The following is a 20518-nucleotide window of genomic DNA, read 5'->3' as shown; positions in this document are numbered from 1 at the left end:
AAATAAATAAATTTAAAGAAGCCATACTGGTAAATTAAGGATTCAACTTTATTGAAAGAAATGCATTTCTGTGTTACTGTACAGAATGAGTGCCCTGAACTAGTCTATTGTTCATACCTGTTGTGCTTGTTATTTGCTGTCAAGTCATCCCTGTACAGCTGTAAGACTTGGTTAGGGAAGAGCTCTAAACTACTTTGAAATTAGCCTGCCTCCAATTCCATGCTGAGCATGAGAAGTTCATTTTCTGTTTGGACAGCTACGACGGTGTTCCATTCCTTATGCACGATAGGACTTTAAAAAGGACCACCAACGTTGATGCCATGGCTCCTGAGGTGGCGGACATAGATTCCTCCATGATGAATTGGTCACGGCTGGAGAAGCTAAATGCCGGGGATTGGTTCTTTGAGGTACTTTTTTTTTGTTCTCGAATTTGTCATTCTGTTCTCCCAAGCAGCTTTTGGACTCCCCACCAATGGAATAGATTTCCCTACTTGGAGCTTGCATATGGAGTCTCCTTCTTTGGAAGCTTTTAAGCAGAGGCTGGATGGCCATCTATTGGGGTGCTTTGAATGTGGTTTTCCTGCTTCTTCGCAGGGTGTTGGATTGGATGACCCACGAGGGCTCTTCAACTCTGATTTTTTTTGGGGGGGGGGGGCTGATATCCTGCCCCAAACCCCCTCCAACATCCTGGGTTCTACACCCATGGATTCAAGTAAATACAGCTCAAAAATCCTCCTTCCCCAGGCCAATAAGAAACTTTGATTTTGCCATTTTGCATAGGGACACCATTTTCCAAAACCACTGAATATCACAGAACATTAATATTCATGGACTATGATATCTGTGGTGGGGGTGGGGGATGGTCCAGGAACCAAATGTCGCTGGATACTAAAGGGCTCACTGTCTGGAGTACAATTCTGACAGATCAGAGTTCGAATCCCTGCTTTGTCCTGGAATCCCACTGGGCAACCTTGAACAAGCCACACTCACTCTGTCCTAGAGGGATGCCTTTCTGACAAGAAAAGCCTATGATAAATTAATGTTGGGGTTACTATGACTCATAACTTGAAAGCACACAACAGCAATCTTACTCATGGCACATCAAATCAAAACTCTGTCCACCTTTTTAAAAGGCTACTTCCTTCTGAGGCACACTGACGTTTTGCCAACTCTTAAGAGTACATTTACATTGAGGAATGAACACACTTTGAAACCTTGTTGACTGCCATGGCTCAATGCTATGGAATCCTGGAATTTGTAGTTTGGTGAGATGCCATACTCTTTGGCAGAAAGCATAAAGGCCTTGTCAAACTATAGTTCCCATGAATCCATAGTATTGGATCATGGTAGTTACTGTCGTCCAACATATATTCAATATGAAAAGGAAGGCCTTTCAAGTATGTTAGATAGAAATGGAAAAGCATTTCTAATTATAGAATAAAATACTGTTTGATGAACATATGGTATATTGATAGCATGTAGATATGACTGTGAATGTCATGATGCAATAATTAAGGTGGTGCGGTAATGACCGAGTCATAACCATGTGAGGGTTATTGCAAAGGGTTGCATCAGCCAGTGTCCCTTACTGATGACCTATCAGCAGGTGGCTATATAAGGAGGATGGAAGAATCCATCTTTCTCCCTCCTGTGTGACTTGGTGTGAGCATCTGCCTAGGTTGTATGTGCTTATCTGATGAGTCTGATTGTTTGCAAGAACAATACAAGGAAAATGGACCTGCATATCCTGTTTGTACATTTGTATATATTGCAACTGTGAAGATTAAAGCCTCCAGATATTTTGGATGAAAATCTGAATCTGTGAATTTACTAAAATAGTGTGTAGATAAGGTCAGATGCTGGCAGTTGGACTCTGCTGATAAACGGGCTGAAGCATGTTATGTTGTAAAAGGATTCTGCGGTATTTTTGCTTGCTTCTGGGACACTTGCTATCCACCTTGTAGCGGTTCAGGGAGATTGTTATTGGGAATTTATAAATCACTTCACGTAGCAGCATCCCGCAACAAAATATAGAAAAGAGACATCAACCATGCTACTAAGAAAAAGAGCGACACTAGTGCAAAAGCTGATATCCAAAGAACAAGAGAACTTAAGAATACCTGGTGAACAAAAGAGGCTCAAAAATCAACAGTTTGTAAGGTAATTTATGGCCTAACAAATCATGGCATACACCCTCTAATATTCATTAGAGTTCTAAAAGACAAAAAAACCCATTGCACTATGCTGGCAAGAACACTACCATAGTCTCCTTAACCGCCTTTCAAATGTGGCTGAAGAGTTTATCTCGCAAAGCCCTCAACAACAAACCAGGGATGAGCTTGCAGCACTACCAAGTTTGGAGGAAGTCAGCAAAGGCATCAACTAACTAAAAATTAACAAAATCAGTGGACCTGATGGGATCCCTGTTGAAATCTTTAAAGAAGGTGAACCTGAGCTGACGCAACAACTTCATAAGCTTATTGAAAAAGTGTGGGTGAACGAGATGATCCCAGCAGACTTCAAGGATGCCATTATCATCACCCTTTTCAAAAAGGGAGAAAGAACAGACCATGGAAACTATCAAGGTATCTTAGTTTTAACCTCTGCTGGGAAAATCCTCACAAAACACCTACCAATTTCAGAAGACATCCCCCCCCTGAATCCAAGAATGGCTTCTGCCCCTCCATAGGAACAGTGGATATGATTTTCACTGCATGACAGCTCCAAGAAAATGCTGCGAACAAAATCAACCCCTGCAGAATGCATTCATCAACCTTGAAAAGATTTTTTAGACTGTGAAGCCTTCAAAAAATCCTGCAAATCTATTGGGAAGAAGATGTATGGACAAACGTTAGCATTCTGGAAAAAGCAAAGACCACCAACATTGAAGCGGTGATCCACCTCCTACTTCGCTGGACTGGCAGTGGCCACATTGTCCAAATGCCTAATTACTGACTCCCAAAGCAGTTACTTTATTATCAGATCAGAGAAGGAAAACAGAATGTCAGTGGACAGCAAAAGAGGTTTAAAGATGGGCTTACAGCTAACCTAAAAAAGTGGAATAACCACAGAGAACTAGAATTCCCTGGCACTCAAGCATTCCAACTGAAGGTCAGCTGTTACCAACAGTGCTGTGGTTTTTGAAGAGGTACGCATGGAGGGTGAAAGAGAGAAACGTGTGGAGGGGAAGAAACAAACCCTTGTCAAAACTACTTTCCATCTGTAAACCTATGTTCTCATTGTGAAAGAAAGACCATGTCACTTACGGACCCACTGCCAAGACTGCCGCTGAAGTACAATGTCTTCAGTCATGTGTGATAGCCTATAGTAGTATAGTTAAAGTGGTGTCAAGATGCATTAAAACTACTACAGCCTTAGTGTATCTATCCATTTTTCCTCACCCTTTCTCAACTGAACTTATGGTCTATATTACCCACAACCACAGGGAACCACCAAAAGGCTAAACGGAGGGCTGCACAAACACAGCAAGGACCAAGTACAGAGAGCACAATAATCCCAAATAAACAGTTCGAGGGGAGGTCACAGGGGCTTACATGTCTTTACACTAATGCTCAGAGCATGGGAAATAAGCAAGACGAACTCCAACTCCTAGCACAGCACCACACATACGATGTCATAGGCATCACTGAAACCTGGTGGGATGACTCCCATCACTGGAATTTAACCATTGAGGGCTATAACCTCTTTCACAGAAATAGAACAAAGGGGAGAGGAGGGGGAGTAGCTTTATATGTCAAAAACAGTTACGTTGCAGAAGAAATGCAAGACTGTAATCCGGGAAACCAGCTTGAAAGCATCTGGATAAGAATCAAGGGAACCGGGACTCAAAAAGATCTTGTCATGGGTGTCTACTACAGACCTCCGAGTCAGGATGAAGGACTTGATGAAGCCTTCTGTCAACAGCTGACAGGCACCAAACAGGCACAAAGAAGAGATATAGTAGTCATGGGCGATTTCAATTATCCCGATATCTGCTGGAAAACAAACTCAGCCAAGAGTACAAAGTCCAACAAATTCCTCACTTGCCTTGCAGATAATTTTATGGTCCAGAAGGTAGAAGAGGCAACAAGGGGATCAGCAACTCTTGATCTAATCTTAACAAATGTGGAAGACCTGATCAATACAGTTGAAGTGGTTGGATCCTTAGGGGCAAGTGACCATGTGCTCCTGCAGTTTGCAATACAAAGGAATGCTGAAACTAAGACAAGTCAAACACGCATTCTGGACTTTAAGAGAGCTGACTTCCAAAAAATGAAGGAATTACTGAGCGGCATTCCATGGACGCCGATATTAAAAAACAAGGGAGTTAAGGATGGATGGGAATTTTTCAAAAGTGAAATACTCAAGGCGCAAATGCAAACAGTGCCAACAAAGAAGAAAAATAAGACAAGTGCAAAGAAGCCAGAATGGATGTCCAAAGAACTTCTAACTGAGCTAAAGCTCAAAAGTGACATGCACAAGAAGTGGAAAAGGGGAGAAATCACCAAAGAAGAATTCAAACGTATAGCCAACACCTGTAGGGAAAAGGTTCGCAAGGCTAAAGCGCAAAATGAGCTCAGGCTTGCCAGGGACATAAAAAACAACAAAAAAGGCTTTTTTGCTTACGTTGGTAGAAAAAGGAAGAAAAAGGAGGCGATAGGGCCATTGCAAGGAGAAGATGGGGTGATGGCGACAGGGGACAGGGAAAAGGCAGAACTACTTAATGCCTTCTTTGCCTCGGTCTTCTCACAAAAAGAAAGCCATCTTCAACCTCAGCAACATGGAATGGACGAAGGATTGGGGGAAATCCAACCCCAAATAGGGAAACAAGTTGTCCAGGAACACCTGGCCACTCTAAACGAATTCAAGTCCCCAGGGCCAGATCAGCTACATCCAAGAGTACTGAAGGAACTAGCGGAAGTTATTTCAGAACCACTGGCAATTATCTTTGAGAGTTCTTGGAGAACGGGAGAAGTCCCAGCAGATTGGAGGAGGGCGAATGTGGTCCCTATCTTCAAGAAGGGAAAAAAGAACGACCCAAACAATTACCGTCCGGTCAGCCTCACATCAATACCAGGCAAAATTCTGGAAAAGATCATTAAGGAAGTGGTCTGCGAACACTTAGAAACAAATGCGGTCATTGCTACTAGTCAACACGGATTTACCAAAGTCATGCCAGACTAATCTGATCTCTTTTTTCGATAGAGTTACGAGTTGGGTCGATACAGGGAATGCTGTGGATGTAGCGTACCTGGATTTCAGTAAGGCCTTCGACAAAGTCCCCCACGACCTTCTGGCAAACAAACTAGTAAAATGTGGGCTAGACAAAACTACGGTTAGGTGGATCTGTAATTGGCTAAGCGAACGAACCCAAAGGGTGCTCACCAATGCGTCGTCTTCATCATGGAAAGAAGTGACAAGTGGAGTGCCGCAGGGCTCCGTCCTGGGCCCGGTTCTGTTCAACATCTTTATTAACGACTTAGACGAAGGGTTAGAAGGCACGATCATCAAGCTTGCAGACGACACAAAACTGGGAGGGATAGCTAACACTCCAGAAGACAGGAGCAGAATTCAAAACGATCTTGACAGACTAGAGAGATGGGCCAAAACTAACAAAATGAAGTTCAACAGGGACAAATGCAAGATACTTCACTTCGGCAGAAAAAATGGAAATCAAAGATACAGAATGGGGGACGCCTGGCTTGACAGCAGTGTGTGCGAAAAAGACCTTGGAGTCCTTGTGGACAACAAGTTAAACATGAGCCAACAATGTGATGCGGCTGCTAAAAAAGCCAATGGGATTCTGGCCTGCATCAATAGGGGAATAGAGTCTAGATCCAGGGAAGTTATGCTCCCCCTCTATTCTGCCTTGGTCAGACCACACCTGGAATACTGTGTCCAATTTTGGGCACCACAGTTGAAGGGAGATGTTGACAAGCTGGAAAGCGTCCAGAGGAGGGCGACTAAAATGATTAAGGGTCTGGAGAACAAGCCCTATGAGGAGCGGCTTAAAGAGCTGGGCATGTTTAGCCTGCAGAAGAGAAGGCTGAGAGGAGACATGATAGCCATGTACAAATACGTGAAGGGAAGTCATAGGGAGGAGGGAGCAAGCTTGTTTTCTGCTGCCCTGCAGACTAGGACACGGAACAATGGCTTCAAACTACAGGAAAGGAGATTCCACCTGAACATCAGGAAGAACTTCCTCACTGTGAGAGCTGTTCGACAGTGGAACTCTCTCCCCGGGGCCGTGGTGGAGGCTCCTTCTTTGGAGGCTTTTAAGCAGAGGCTGGATGGCCATCTGTCGGGGGTGCTTTGAATGCGATTTCCTGCTTCTTAGCAGGGGGTTGGACTGTATGGCCCATGTGGTCTCTTCCAACTCTACTATTCTATGATTCTATGATTCTATGGTCATTGAGATTTCATGTCCATCCAACGGACTGGTCACTAATAGGTTTAAAACCAGGTATATTGGTATATTTATCAGCTTGCTAAATAAGCAAAATTTTGTGTGCATGAAATAAATGCACTAAAACCTCTTTATTCACATAGGTTTTTAAAGAAGAAAATATTTGTAAGAACCAGCTAGGAGATTGCTGTGTAGTGTTATAAGTATTTAAATAGTTTTAGTGGTTTTATCTATTTATTTTTAATTATTTTTGGTGTTTATATGTTGTGGGTTTTAAATTGTTAATTGTATTGTTTTAGCATTGATGGCTACTTTGAGTCTCCTTTAGGAGAGGGAAACGGAATTCTACTACTACTACTACTAACGACGCCAATTTTGATTTTTGAAAACCAATTGATCTTGACTATTTCCTTATTATTTCCTCTCTTTCCATTTCTTTATAGAAAAGGCCATTTTTATCCATGCCCAGACTCTCTCCTGAGGATGAAAAATTGGCGAGGAGACAGAATATTTCCAAGTTCAGCGATTTCCTGAACTTTGCTGACCAGGAGAATAAATTTGTCCTATTTGATCTTTACCGACCTCCAAAAGCTCACCCGTACTGGGATAAATATATTGATATCGCCTTAGAAGCAATTCTACACAAATCAAAGATTAGACACAATTTGGTATGAGGGATTCCTTTCCTCCAACTCTTTTTTTCAGGTGGCAGATGCGGGCGAAACCCGGATCCACCATGTATCACAGCTTACTTTATGAAAAGTTCTTATCACAGGGGGTTTAAACTGATTGGTTCTTGGCTTTGTTATTCAAGTGTTTATGGCTGTGAGATACATTATTTTGGGCTGATATTTATTAACTTTTAAAAAACGGATTAATTGTAGAACTTGGATCACAGTTCCCAAAATCACCTGTCTTAGGCATGTCGGGTAGGGGGTTTTGGGAGTTGTGGTCCAGCAAAGTTACTTTCCCAAGCTCTGCTTCATTCATCAAAAGGGATATTTGAGGAATGTGCTGCAAATTTTAATACAAGTCAGATTGTTTTTATATTATTTATTTATTTAAAACATTTATATTCTGCCCTTCTCACCTCGAAGGGGACTCAGGGCAGAGCACCTCATATATACGGCAAACATGCAATGCCAGAACATAAAATAAACCAAAAGTATACATAAACACTAAAATCAGTTATCTTCACATTAAAACCATTATTTAAAACCATCACAAGTCAGCTGCACCGTATCCGGTTAGCAGGGTGAAATTTCCTCTTGCTGCTGTTATTGCACTGCCCCAAAAGCTTAGTCCCACAGCCAGGTGTTTACCATCTTTCTGAAGGACAGGAGAGAGGGGGCTGATCTAATATCGCCAGGGAAGGAGTTCCTTAGCCAAGGGACAACCACTGAGAAGGCCCTGTCTCTCATCTCCGCCGAGTGTGTGACGGTAGTGGGACAGAAAGCAGGTATATTGCAATTTATTAAATATATAGACATATTGAAATTAAATATTGCAATGCGTTTGTCGGTTTTAAAAATAAATTGAAAATATACTAAAGTTTTAAAAAAATCAGGTGAAAGTGGCTATAATCTTGTATAAGAATTAGGTAAAGTTAAAGGTTTTCCCTTGATGTTAAATCTAGTCGTGCCCGACACTAGGGGTTGGTGCTCTTCTCCATTTTTTAGCTGAAGAGCCAGCATTGTCCGTAGACACCTCCTAGGTCATGTGGCCAGCATGATTGCATGGAGCACCATTACCTTCCCTATTGATCTACTCACATTTGCATGTTTTCGAACTGCTAGTTTGGCAGAAGCTGGGGCTAACAGCAAAGCTCACCCTGCTCCCCGGATTCGAAGCACTGACTTTTCAATCAACAAGTTCAGTAGCTCACTGGTTTAGTCTGCTACGCCACTGGGGGCTTCTGTATAAGAATTACAATCTTGTAATTGCTAGGGATTCATGATTCTAATTATGAATGACATGGGGTGCATCTACATTGTAGAATTAATGATGATGATGATATTTATTTATACACTGCCTTATCTCTCCCACAGGAGACTGAAAGTGCCTTAACATAAAATCATCAGCGTACAATTTAAAATATACAAATATGCAAACATTAAAACAAGATTAAATATATTAAATAGTATTTAAACAATTCCCAGTTAAAAAACAATTAAAACATGTTCAAAGTTCATGTAAATGTACCTCACTTTAATTGCCATAGCCCAATTTTATGGAATCCTGTGACTGGTAGTTTGGTGAGGCACCAGCTCTCTCTGGCAAAGAAGAGTAAAGACTGTAAAACTAAAACTTTCACAATTCCTTACTCTTGTGATTTCTTAGGATATAAATCTGCACTATTTTCATTCTTAAAATAATTAATTTGTTATTATAGGGTTTTTTTTCTTCCTGCTGCAAAAGATGTATTTCAAAATACGTGCAGCTTTCAAAGATTAGTCATCATTTGGGACTTTACCTGTTTTTTTTTTCTTTTGTGCAGAAAATTATTTCTATATGAAAATCTTATTGAAGAAAATGTTACAGCTGGGATTTAAAATGCACAAAACTTATATTTGCGAGTGGCATCCTTTGTACAGGAAGCAGAATCTTCTATGCTCAGCTGTTATTTTCTGTACAGAAAATTCTGCTTTGTGCCCCAAAATACCAAATGCAAATTTTGTGCAGTAAACTTCCCAAACTATGAAGATGTAAGATGTTCTCATCAGAGTTTGCAGATACATGAGAAACATAGGGTTGGTTAAAAAAAATTGCCAGTCCTCGGCATATGATGGTTTAACTTTTACAGATTTTATTATTTGTGGATTTGATTAATATTGACCCAGTTTTTTTTACTATATTTTCTGAAGAAGTCACTGGGCTTCAAAAGCTATCATGATGAATTTGCCTGTTTTGCTTGTCCCAATACAGGTGTTAGTATGGATTTTGAATTTAGGTTTGTGGTTTTGAAATAACACGCTACTCCTCCCTGATTCCAGGTTATGTGGTTGACGGAGCGTAACAGATCTTACGTTCAGTCTGTAGCTCCCGGCTTCCAACAGTCCTCACCTGTACTACGCTCTGTGGAGGAGCTCCAGAGCAGAAAAATCAATCACCTCAACTTGAACTATCGAGAATTAAGTAGGATAAATATTCGGTAAGTTGCCATGGCAAATTGGTCCCCCCCCCCTTGAGGACAGGGAATGGAAGATTAAGTTTGATACTTTTGTTGTATGGTCTCCTATTAGCAACTGAATGTTTTGCTTATGTTGGAAACCACCCTGAGTCCTCTGGGAGAGTTAGGACAGTATATTTATTTATTTACAGCATTTTTACCCTGCCTTTCTCACCCGAGGGGACTCAAGGCGGCTTACAATAAATAGGCAAAAATTCAATTCCCAAAAACAGTACACTAAAACAACAGTTCATATAAAAGCAAATAACATTACATAGTAAAACACATTATACAAAATTTAAAAACATATCTAAGTTAAAATCCATTCGTCCAAAATCCTCATATGTAAATCTTAGTCCAGACCATGTGAAATCTATGTTCTCATTCATTAAATGCCTGTGCGCACAATCATGTCTTTAAGGCTTTTCTGAAGCCCAGGAGAGTTGGAATATAAATAACATTCTATTATTATTATTATTATTATTATTATTATTATTATTATTATTATTATTAAAATTGGCAATATTTATTCGGAAATCAAGGGAGGAAAACTAGAAATTTTTTCATATGCTACTAAAACTACTTCTTGCACAACTAAATCTAAAACAACACCCTAACCTAAAACCTACCGACACTAATAAACATATACTCAGCAATGATAATAATAATAATAATAATAATAATAATTCTAACAATTCTAATAATTATTCTGCTAACTTCATACTTGTCTGTTGATTTTTTTTACTCCTTGTTTTCCTATTCCCTTTTGAAAACACTATACCATATTTCATTGTATAATAGTCACACTTTTAATCTTTTTTTAAATATAAAGGGGATGCAATTATTACATGATGAAAAAAATCAACCTTTGATTCTCTGGCTTCTCTCTGTGTGTGTTTTTAAATAAACTGCCTTACCTCTACTAGGGGAGGAGGCGGCGGGATGATACACTCTCAAACAAATATAATAATAATAATAATAATAATAATAATAATAATAATAATAATAATAATACTTTATTTATAACCCATCCTATCTCCGCAGGGGGACTCAGGGTGGTTTCCAGTGGAAATAATATAGTGGCAAACATTCAGTACCAAAACAGCAAGTAACACATCAAACAATGGGTAAAGGTTAAGGTAAAAGTTTTCCCCTGACATTAAGTCTAGTTGTGTCCAACTCTGGGGGTTGGGGCTCATTTCCATTTCTAAGCCAAAGGGCCAGCATTGTCTGTGGATGCCTCCAAGATCATGTGGCTGGTATGATTGCATGGAGCGCTATTACTTTCCCACCAGAGCGGTACCTATTGATCTACTCACATTTGCATATTTTCAAACTGTTAGGTTGGCAGAAGATGGGGCTAATAGCGGAAGCTCGCTCCGCTCCCTGGATTCCAACCGCTGACCTTTTGGTCAGCAAGTTCAGCAGCTCACCGGTTTAACCCACTGTGCCACCAGGGACTCCAACAATGGGTAAACACAAATAAAGATTATAAAATGTAAATTTAAATAAACATATAATATTACACACACACGTGCAACATAATAAGGTTAAACTCTTAAAAATCAGACTAAAAACATTAAAACTGAGATGGTGTGTGGAATCTACAGGTGAATGTTAAGTGTCAACAAACAGTTCAGTTTCTTGTGTTGCCGAAGGCTTCATGGCTGGAATCACTGGGTGCCTGTGAGTTTTCAGGGCTGTATGGCCATGTTCCAGAAATATTATCTTCTGATGTTTCATCCACACCTATGGAAGGCATCCTCAGAGGTTGTGACATGTCAGACTACACAGAGAAGCCATTGAAACCCACAAGCGTGTAGGCAATTTTAACAGAAAGGAGAACACCATGAAAATGAACAAAATCTGGCTACCAGCATTCAAAAACTCTAAAATCAGGTCAGTAAATAAAGAACAACACTCTGAAAACAGGGGAATTCCAGGCATGAAACAATCAGGGCCAGCTAACACCTCCCAAGAAAGGATTCATCTGGCAGGAAGAAGCCAGGCCTTGAAGCTGCAAGGCTATTCAATGCTAATCTAGGGGATTAATTGCAACATTCACACTTTACTCCAGCAGACAAGAGTTCTTTCTCCATCATGGTCAAGTATGAAATACGCACATATGGTTTTTTCTGCGCTGCGCAGTCAGTTTCGGAATCTTCTAGAAATCTCTTAGATACAATATTGGCTGTAGCCCCGCCCATTCTCCCTATAGAGTATATAGCCAGTGGGAGGGGCTATTGCCTCAGTTCCTTTAGCCCGTCGCTATTGCAGCAGTTAGGGAATCTTTCATTTTTCTTCATGTTTGACAAGCGTTTTTGGACTGCATGATTTTATTATTATTATTGTTATTATTTACTATTTTTATTTTTTCATGGTCATGAAGTGTCTTTCATGTGATGTGAAAAGCTGGCCGATGGATGGGCATGTTATGTGTCTGCGGTTCCTATGGAGAGGCCTTGGGGGTATGATTATTCATCTTCTGCCCCTTTTTTCACCCCCCAGGCATGTGAGAGCCACGATCTGCGTGGCATGGCTCTTCATTTGAGCAGACCTTTCTCTCCCCCCCCCCCCCCCATTCTTCAGAGGGAGTGGTATCTGGGCCTCCTGCAGAATACTTCTGCTGAGGGGGCCGCTTACCTCCTGCCATGAGCTACTGGAGATGACAAAGCTGAGGACTCACCTTACTTTCAAGTGTTTTTGCTTCTCTGGAAAGTTGTCTGGTCTCAACTCAGGCCCAAAGCGCCTCCACCGCCTATGAGGCAGGGAAAGACCCCTGAGCGGGGCAAATGGCAGGAGATATCTAAAAAGGCGAGTCAGGCTGCAGCATTCAAACGCCTCAGTGCTGCTCCTGATGGCTGTTGCTATTGTCATAGAATCATAGAATCGTAGAGTTGGAAGAGACCTCACGGGCCATCCAGTCCAACCCCCTGAAAGAAGCAGGAAAATCTCATTCAAAGCACCCCCAACAGATGGCCATCCAGCCTCTGCTTAAAAGTCTCCGAAGAAGGAGCCTTCACCACAGTCTGGGGGAGAGAGTTCCACTGCTGAACAGCTCTCACAGTCAGGAAGTTCTTCCTGATGTTCAGGTGGAATCTCCTTTCCTGTAGTTTGAAGCCACTGTTCCGCATCCTAGTCTCCAGGGCAGCAGCAAACAAGCTTGCTCCCTCCTCCCTATGACTTCCCCTCACATATTTATACATGGCTATCATGTCTTCTCTCAGCCTTCTCTTCTGCAGGCTAAACATACCCAGCTCTTTAAGCTGCTCCTCATAGGGTTTGTTCTCCAGACCTTTGATCATTTTAGTTACCCTCCTCTCGACGCTTTCCAGCTTGTCAACATCTCCCTTCAACTGTGGTGCCCAGAACTGGACACAGTATTCCAGGTGTGGCCTGATCAAGGCAGAATAGAGGGGTAGCATGTCTTCCCTGGATCTAGACGCTATTCCCCTATTGATGCAGGCCAGAATCCCATTGGCTTTTTTCGCCACCGCATCACATTGTAGGCTCATGTTTAATTTTTTGTCCACAAGGACTCCAAGATTTTTTTCACACGTACTGCTGTCAAGCCAGGCATCGTCCCCCATTCTGTATCTTTGCATTTCATTTTTTCTGCTGAAGTGAAGTATCTCGCATTTGTCCCTGTTGTCATTTTGTTAGTTTCGGCCCATCTCTCTAGTCTGTTAAGATCGTTTTGAATTCTGCTCCTGTCTTCTGGAGTGTTAGCTATCCCTCCCAGTTTGGTGTTGTTTGAAACTTGATGATCGTGCCTTCTAACCCTTCATCTAAGTTGTTAATAAAGATGTTGAACAGAACCGGGCGCAGGACAGAACCCTGCGGCACTCCACTCGTGACTTCTTTCCAAGATGAAGAAGATGAGCACCTCCTTAATGACCTTCGGTGTGGAACATGTTGTTGGATCTCCTGTGTTGGCTTTTAGACTGTCCGCTTTGCCTCAGCCTAGCATGGGATAACCCCAGATACCTCGGTGCAAAAGGCTATTAAGATTGATTATCCTTTTGTAGTTGCCCAGTGGTGTGCTATTAGCGCTTGACACCTGCCTGCCCTCCCTGTTGTAGGGAGGCCCAGACCTTGTTGCAAAAGGAGGCAATTGGCCACTTATATCCTTCCGGGTTCTTCTGTTGCTTCTCCCAAGCTTCGGATAATACTGCTTTCTACTTTCCTTCCTCTGGTAATTGTTGATATTTGGTTTGCCAAATATCACAGGTCCGCAGTTTGGGGGTCCTCCTGGATTCAGCGTTGACGCTTGAGGCTCAGGTGTCGGCGGTGGCCAGGAGGGCTTTCGTACAACTCAAACTTGTGCGCCAACTGCGACCATATCTCGTGAAGTCTGACTTGACCACGGTGGTCCATGCCTTAGTTACCTCTAGACTGGACTACTGTAATGCGCTCTACGTGGGGCTTCCCTTGAAGACGGCCCGGAAGTTACAATTAGTCCAACGCTCGGCTGCCAGATTAATAACGAGGGGTGAGTTACAGGGAGAGATCTACTCCCTTGTTTGAGGAGCTCCACTGGCTGCTGTTCATTTTCCGGTCCCAATTCAAGGTGCAGACCATCATTTATAAAGCCCTAAACGGTTTGGGACCCACCTACCTTTGTGACCGTATCTCCTACCATAAACCTGCCCGATCGCTCCGATCATCAGGGGAGGCCCTTTTGTCGCCACTGCCTATATCTCAGGCCTGCCTTGTGGGAACAAGGGAGAGGGCCTTTTCTGCTGTGGCCCCCCGTTTGTGGAACTCACTGCCCATTGAAATCAGGCAAGCCCCCACCCTTTTAGCCTTTAGGAAAGATTTAAAAACATGGCTCTTCCGGTGTGCTTTCGGAGAGTAACTGTTCCTTTGTTACTCCCCCCAACATTTATCCTCTAGACTGTTTCACTATCTGATGTCCCTATCCCCCGAGGTTTTTATTCTTATCCCTTTCTCACCCCGAGTTTTAACTTAGTGTTCATGCGGCCCGCCCTTGTTATATTGCTTTCTTGACTTTGTGTTGTACTGTACATTATTTTCTATTGTATTGTTTAATTGTATTATGATATGTTGTTTTTATATTTTGTTATATTGTATTGTCCTGGGCATGGCCCCATGTAAGCCACCCCGAGTCCCCGTTGGGGAGATGGTGGCGGGATATAAATAAAGATTATTATTATTATTATTATTATTATTTATTTATTTGCCATTACTGATTTCAGGGATGTTTATCCTTCACTCTCCTTCATGACAGTAAACCAAGCATTTTGTTTTGATGTTCTGCTACTTGGTCTCCAGATTGCTCCAGATGGCCCATCTGCCTCAGCAGCATTGCAGTCTAGTTGCATATCGATGACTGGCTACTGCTAGCTAAATCAAGACCCTTACTTTCTTCTCATATCTGCTCTATGCTGTATCTCTTCCAGTCCTTAGGCCTGATTGTCAACAAAGGGAACATATGAATTCAATTATGATCATGACTCTTCACGTCGACTCTGGCCATACATTCATGGTTCTCAATTTGATTGCCTCAAGGACGATCCTCATATCTTCTTCGAAACCACGAGAGGTGTATCAACCTCTTTGATGGTCAACCCATCAGAGCAATGTCAGTGCAGTTTGCCCTTCAGACTGCCTAATTCCTCTAAAATTCTAACTAGGGTTTCCTCCCTTCAGAGCTGGGACACACATTTGGAGGGCCTCACCACTTGAAGATCCTGGCCTGGGATGGTGGCATCCAGACACATAAATCATTTCAAACTGTTAGTGGTAAAGAGGCCTTAAAGATATTCAAACCATCGCTGTTGGGGGGCCATAGCCCAGGCCCTCACAGACAACACCAACACCGAATTCTTATAAACAAGCAAGGTAAGACACACCCTTTCTACTTCTGTCATTAACCCTTCATCTATGAGACTGGCACATCGACAGGCGGATCCACCTTATGGCGGTACATCTTCCTGTTAACAGACCACCGGGGCAAAACACCGGTCACCCGTCACAAGTAGTCCCGCCGTCATGATGAAGTGTGGTCTGCATTCAGACTATGAAGCAACTTGGAGATAGATCTAGTCATGACAGATGATATCGTCAAGTGCCCCCTTATCTCATATGAAAACAGTTTCTTAGCTTCATTACCTCAGTGCATCATGCAAGTGATCTTCACACGTTTTGGGCAGATGAGCCCTATTATGACTCATTTGGACAAGGTTGTGCCACGCACTGATGTAACCTTTCTAGTCAGAATAACCTCCCGTTACCATAAGTCTCAGGAGGTACTTTTGAAAGCCTTCTCCGAAACCCTCCCTCTTCCTCGGAGCAGTCACTACAACCTTCAGATGTTAGGAGGGCTTTGGCTTTTTATATACAGAGAACAACAGGACTCAGGAATTCTCTTAGGCTGCTTCTAGTGTACTGGGGAATGCCAATGGACTCCCGGTGTCTCCGCAACTGTTGTCCTTCTGGATCAGCTAGGGGTTTGTCTGGCTTACCAGTTGACTGGTTGCAATTTTTCTGGGCAGGATAAGGATTACTCCACTAGATCTGTGGTAACCTTCATTGCCTTTCTGAGGGGCTTTCTTATGGAAAACCTCTGTTGAATGGATGCTTGGTCTATGCCGTTCACCTTTGTCATGCACGACAAGGCTAATGCCTGCTGTCGTGAAGGTGTAGTCTTTTGTAGTCTTTGGCAGAGCAGTCCTCTTCTGTTTAGTGGCATGACACCCACCAGCCAAATTAGTAGCTCGCTAGTCTACCATATGTGCGTATTTCACAGTTGACCACGATGGAGAAGTAAAGGTTGCTTACCTGTAACTGTGTTTCTCCGAGTGGTCACCTGTTAAATTCGCACATCCCCGCCCATCCTCCCGCTGTTGTCATGCCTCGGTCCTTCAAGCTGCTACTCGCGGCAGAGGAACTGAGGCAATAGTCCCTCCCCCTGGCTATCTACTTTATGGGGGGAGTGAGCGGGACTACAGCCAATATTGTATCTAAGAGCTTTCTAGAAGCTTCAGAAACTGACTGCCATATGTGCGAATTTCACAGGTGACCACTCGGAGAAACACAGTTACAGGTAAGCAACCTTTACTTCTCCCACCCTAGACCTTCCAGATATATAAACCTCAATAGACTAGTTTCCAATATACCTCTATGGATGCCTGCCATAGATGTGGGCAAAACATCAGGAGAGAATGCTTCTGGAACATGGCCATACAGCCTGGAAAACTCACAGCAACCCAGTTTAGTTTCTGTTTGTTTTTAAACTGCAGAACTATTTGGAGCTAAATCTCCTTTTGTTCCTTCTTTCTTCAAAGGCGTTCAAAAACTATAAAATGGAGCTCTCTGAAGCTCCACTCTTCTCTCTTCCCTCCTCCATCCTTTTCCTGAGGCCTTAAAGCAGTTTACCAAATCTGAAATGGCACTCTTTGGAGAAAGGAGGAACGATCCAAGTTTCAAAACCTCCATTTCAGGTTTTGTAAACAGCCTTAAGGCTTTGGAGGAAGGACTTAGGAACATTAGGAAGAACTTCCTCACAGTGAGGGCTGTTCGGCAGTGGAACTCTCTTCCCCGGACTGTGGTGGAGGCTCCTTCTTTGGAGGCTTTTAAGCAGAGGCTGGATGGCCATATGTCGTGGGTGCTTTGAATGCGATTTCCTGTTTCTTGGCAGGGGGTTGGACTGGATGGCCCATGAGGTCTCTTCCAACTCTACTATTCTATGATTCTATGAGGGAAGAGTGGAGCTCCAGAGACTATTTCATTGTTTTTAAACTGCTTTTGGAGAAAGAATCAGCCCCAAATAGCTCAGCGACTATTATGTGAGGAACACAAAAATACCAATTTTGCCACCCCAAAAAATGGGGGTGTGACTATTACGTAGTGGTGACTATTATGCGATAAAATATGGTATGTCCGCACTTTTAAAAATATCCCTCTATTTTATAAACCCAATTGTTGAAATTTGCTCCTCATTGTTGCTGTAAAAAAGTGATAAGTCCCAAGTTGATCAAGGATTTCTCCTTAATTATCAATTTGTCCATCTCACCTAGATCACAAATCTTCATTAGCCATTCTTCTTGTGTTGGGATGACTGGTTCTTTCCATCTCTGCATATAGACAATTCTGGTAGCAGTTGCCATATATTGTAGTAATCTTCCATGTTTTCTTTCTAATTGATCATCCAGCATTTCCAACAAATCAAGCCCTGGTTTCATCATGATGTTGACCTTAATATCTTCTAGCATTGTATAAATTTGACTCCAGTTAAATTAGACATCATTTTTGAATAGTAGATATAATCTGGGTATTGTTCAAGGTGTGAGGACATCTTCTGCTTGCTTCAAAGGGAATATAAAAAAGCCAACATCACAATCAACCTTTGGGTAATCAATGAGCCGTGGCTGTTCTCCTTGGCCTGGTGCTATGGAGTCCATTCTGTAACCACCAATGGTCTTCACTACATAAAGGACTTGAACGAACCTTTATATCTCATGGTAAGTAGCAAAACATGAGGTATGCCTGTCATTACTGATGACCAGTGTCTGTTTCCTTAGTTTAGGAGGCTTTTGTGATGGAGCAAGGAGTTCCAAAGAGCATTGATTATGGCCATGATCCAGTTCAGACTGTAAGGTTATATAGGAACTTGATGCTCTATGTATGCCTGGTGGCCTAAACCAGGGCCTTTAAAACCTTTTCTACTTGCGACCCCGTTCCACCTGTCTCCAAGTGTATGTGTATGTGTGTGTGTGTGTGTGTGTGTGTATATATATATATATAAGGTATACAAATGTTCCATTTTCCCCCCTTTCTCAAGCAGCAGTCTGATTCCTCCTCTTTGTCCATAAACTTATTGGCCAAATTTTTCACAACTCCCACCATTCACTTTTGTAACCTCATTTGGGGTTGCAGCCCCCTCTTTAAGAAGCATTGATTTAAACAGCTCTTCTGTTTTCCTGAGAAGGTTTGTGTGAAGTCAGTAAAACATTTCATTGACAGACCTCAACCTTCTGCCTGGCTTACAATCACCTCTGCATTTGGGAATAATGGGGTTGTATATTGGCCACAATCTTGCTAACCAATGTGCAGGCCTCCAAGGCTAAGATGAGATGTCTGGGTCTACCAACGTCTTAGGATCTCTAGCAATGTGGAGTTTCACTGAGGGATCCTGTTTCCACTTGGGAAATTATAATTCCTGTTTGTCTACCGTTCTCTTATAGACACCGCAAAACTTCATGAGAATGTGGATTGTAACAGATGCGTTTGCTGTTGTCCTCATTGGTCTCTTATTTGGCATACACTGGTAAATATCATAACGTTTTGCGGGCTGGATGTGGTGTTGTATATGATGTCAGTTTCTTGTGTTTCTTGCCCTAAAGTGCTGCTTTGAACCCCTACCACCCCTTGGCTACAGCCCTGTCCCCATTCCTCCATTCTCTTTGCACTTGCAATAGAACCATTAGCTACTTTTATTAGAAATGATAACAGAATTAGAGAATTTCAAATCAGCCAGGAAAAAAATCAAAGTAAGTTTATATGCAGATGACACAATGATTTTACTTTGAGCACCAGAGGATTCTGTAAAGGAAGTTAACTACTATTATAAAGAAAATTGAAACGTTATCAGGGTTGGCTGTAAACATTCAAAAATCAGAAATCTTACACAAAAATCTTACCTGGAAAGAGTTAAAAGGAGTAAAAGGCAAAATATTGATACGATCTGAAGAGAAACCAGAATATGAATTATGACTTGAGCTCTTGATCTTTGGAGAGGAGGAGAGCGGCTTCCATGTGCAGAAAGGGGAAGGCAAGAGGCAGCCAGTCGGCCAACCCGGAAACGGGATGCCTCTCCGTTCCCGTGGTGCATGGAGAGCCGTTTTACGCAGCCTCTATCCATGTCTATCTACATCACAGTGCCTCTCCTGACTGGGAGAGGAAAAGAAAAATAGGAGAGACCGAAGATGTTGAAAAGAAAGACTGGCATCCAAAAGAAACTGGAAGGGATTACAGAGGACGGAATGAAAGGTCAGTAAGGGAAATCAAGGGGAAGGGGGAACACTTCAAGCCCCAAAGCCATGAGACCTTGCAAAAACCCCTGATCTCCCGACCTTATGAACTGAAACCCAAACTTGACTCCAAATGCAAATTCTAGGAATATCTTGGAAGGACAATACAACAAACTTCATACACTAGGAGTACAAATAAGGGAGGGGGGAAGGGATCTACGGACTGTTTATGGACTGTAACTACTGCAATTAAGGTTAATACCGGTATCACCACTTATAAAGAGACAGGCCAATATAAAAGTAAAAGTTAAATAAGTAGGTGGTATACAAATCTGTAGGAGGAACATTGTCAATTCAGATGGCTCAAATCAAAGCCTTTGTAATTCTATAGCAGAATAAGCCAAAGAGGAGTGAATTAAAGGTATTATCAATATACGAACAGAGGACAAATAGTAGCCTGTATGATATATTGAATGTTACTGATATCCTGCATGATATATTGATTGACATATTGATTGATATATTGACTGATCGATTTGTTTGTTTTCGCTATTTCTTACCATTTGGATTTAACTGTTACTGGTCTGACCGACTTGTTTGTTTTCGCAACTCCTTACCATTTAGATTTAACTGTGCAGAACTTTTGATTATTGGAATTGCTTACTCATGATCACTTGTTAACCAATAATATATGATATAGTATACAATCAATTTTGATCAGGGGGAAGGGAAAATGAACAGAGAGAAATAGAATGACTACTCCAAAATTCGAAATGGATAAAGAGAGAGAAAATGTAAAAAAACGCAAGGGAGAAAAGAATCACTAACGGAAGAACTAAATATTAAGGACATAATGAGAGAGATCCTCAAAATACAAATAAAAGTACAAAAAATGCAAGAGAAACAAGACAGACAATATAACAAAATTAAAGAAGAAATGTCAGAAAT

The 20518-nt window shown here is 41.9% G+C and overlaps 1 protein-coding gene across 2 annotated transcripts in view; it reads left to right on the top strand.

Annotated features, from left to right (window-relative positions):
* The window catches only part of LOC100551624 (glycerophosphodiester phosphodiesterase domain-containing protein 5), a 44374-nt gene that overhangs the window by 20018 nt on the left and 3838 nt on the right, over positions 1-20518 (top strand). For both annotated transcript variants that reach the window (XM_008118645.2, XM_003225980.4), the window contains exons 10-14: positions 257-407; positions 6850-7074; positions 9400-9557; positions 17914-18061; positions 18785-18867. In XM_008118645.2, the coding sequence (XP_008116852.1) occupies positions 257-407; positions 6850-7074; positions 9400-9557; positions 17914-18061; positions 18785-18867 (765 nt within the window). The remainder of the gene's footprint in view (positions 1-256; positions 408-6849; positions 7075-9399; positions 9558-17913; positions 18062-18784; positions 18868-20518) is intronic.

This window comes from Anolis carolinensis, chromosome 3 (genome assembly GCF_035594765.1).
Source record: "Anolis carolinensis isolate JA03-04 chromosome 3, rAnoCar3.1.pri, whole genome shotgun sequence".
NCBI lineage: Eukaryota > Metazoa > Chordata > Lepidosauria > Squamata > Dactyloidae > Anolis > Anolis carolinensis.
The sequence above is the reverse complement of the archived record's forward strand: the minus strand, read 5'-3'. Positions and strand labels throughout refer to the sequence as shown.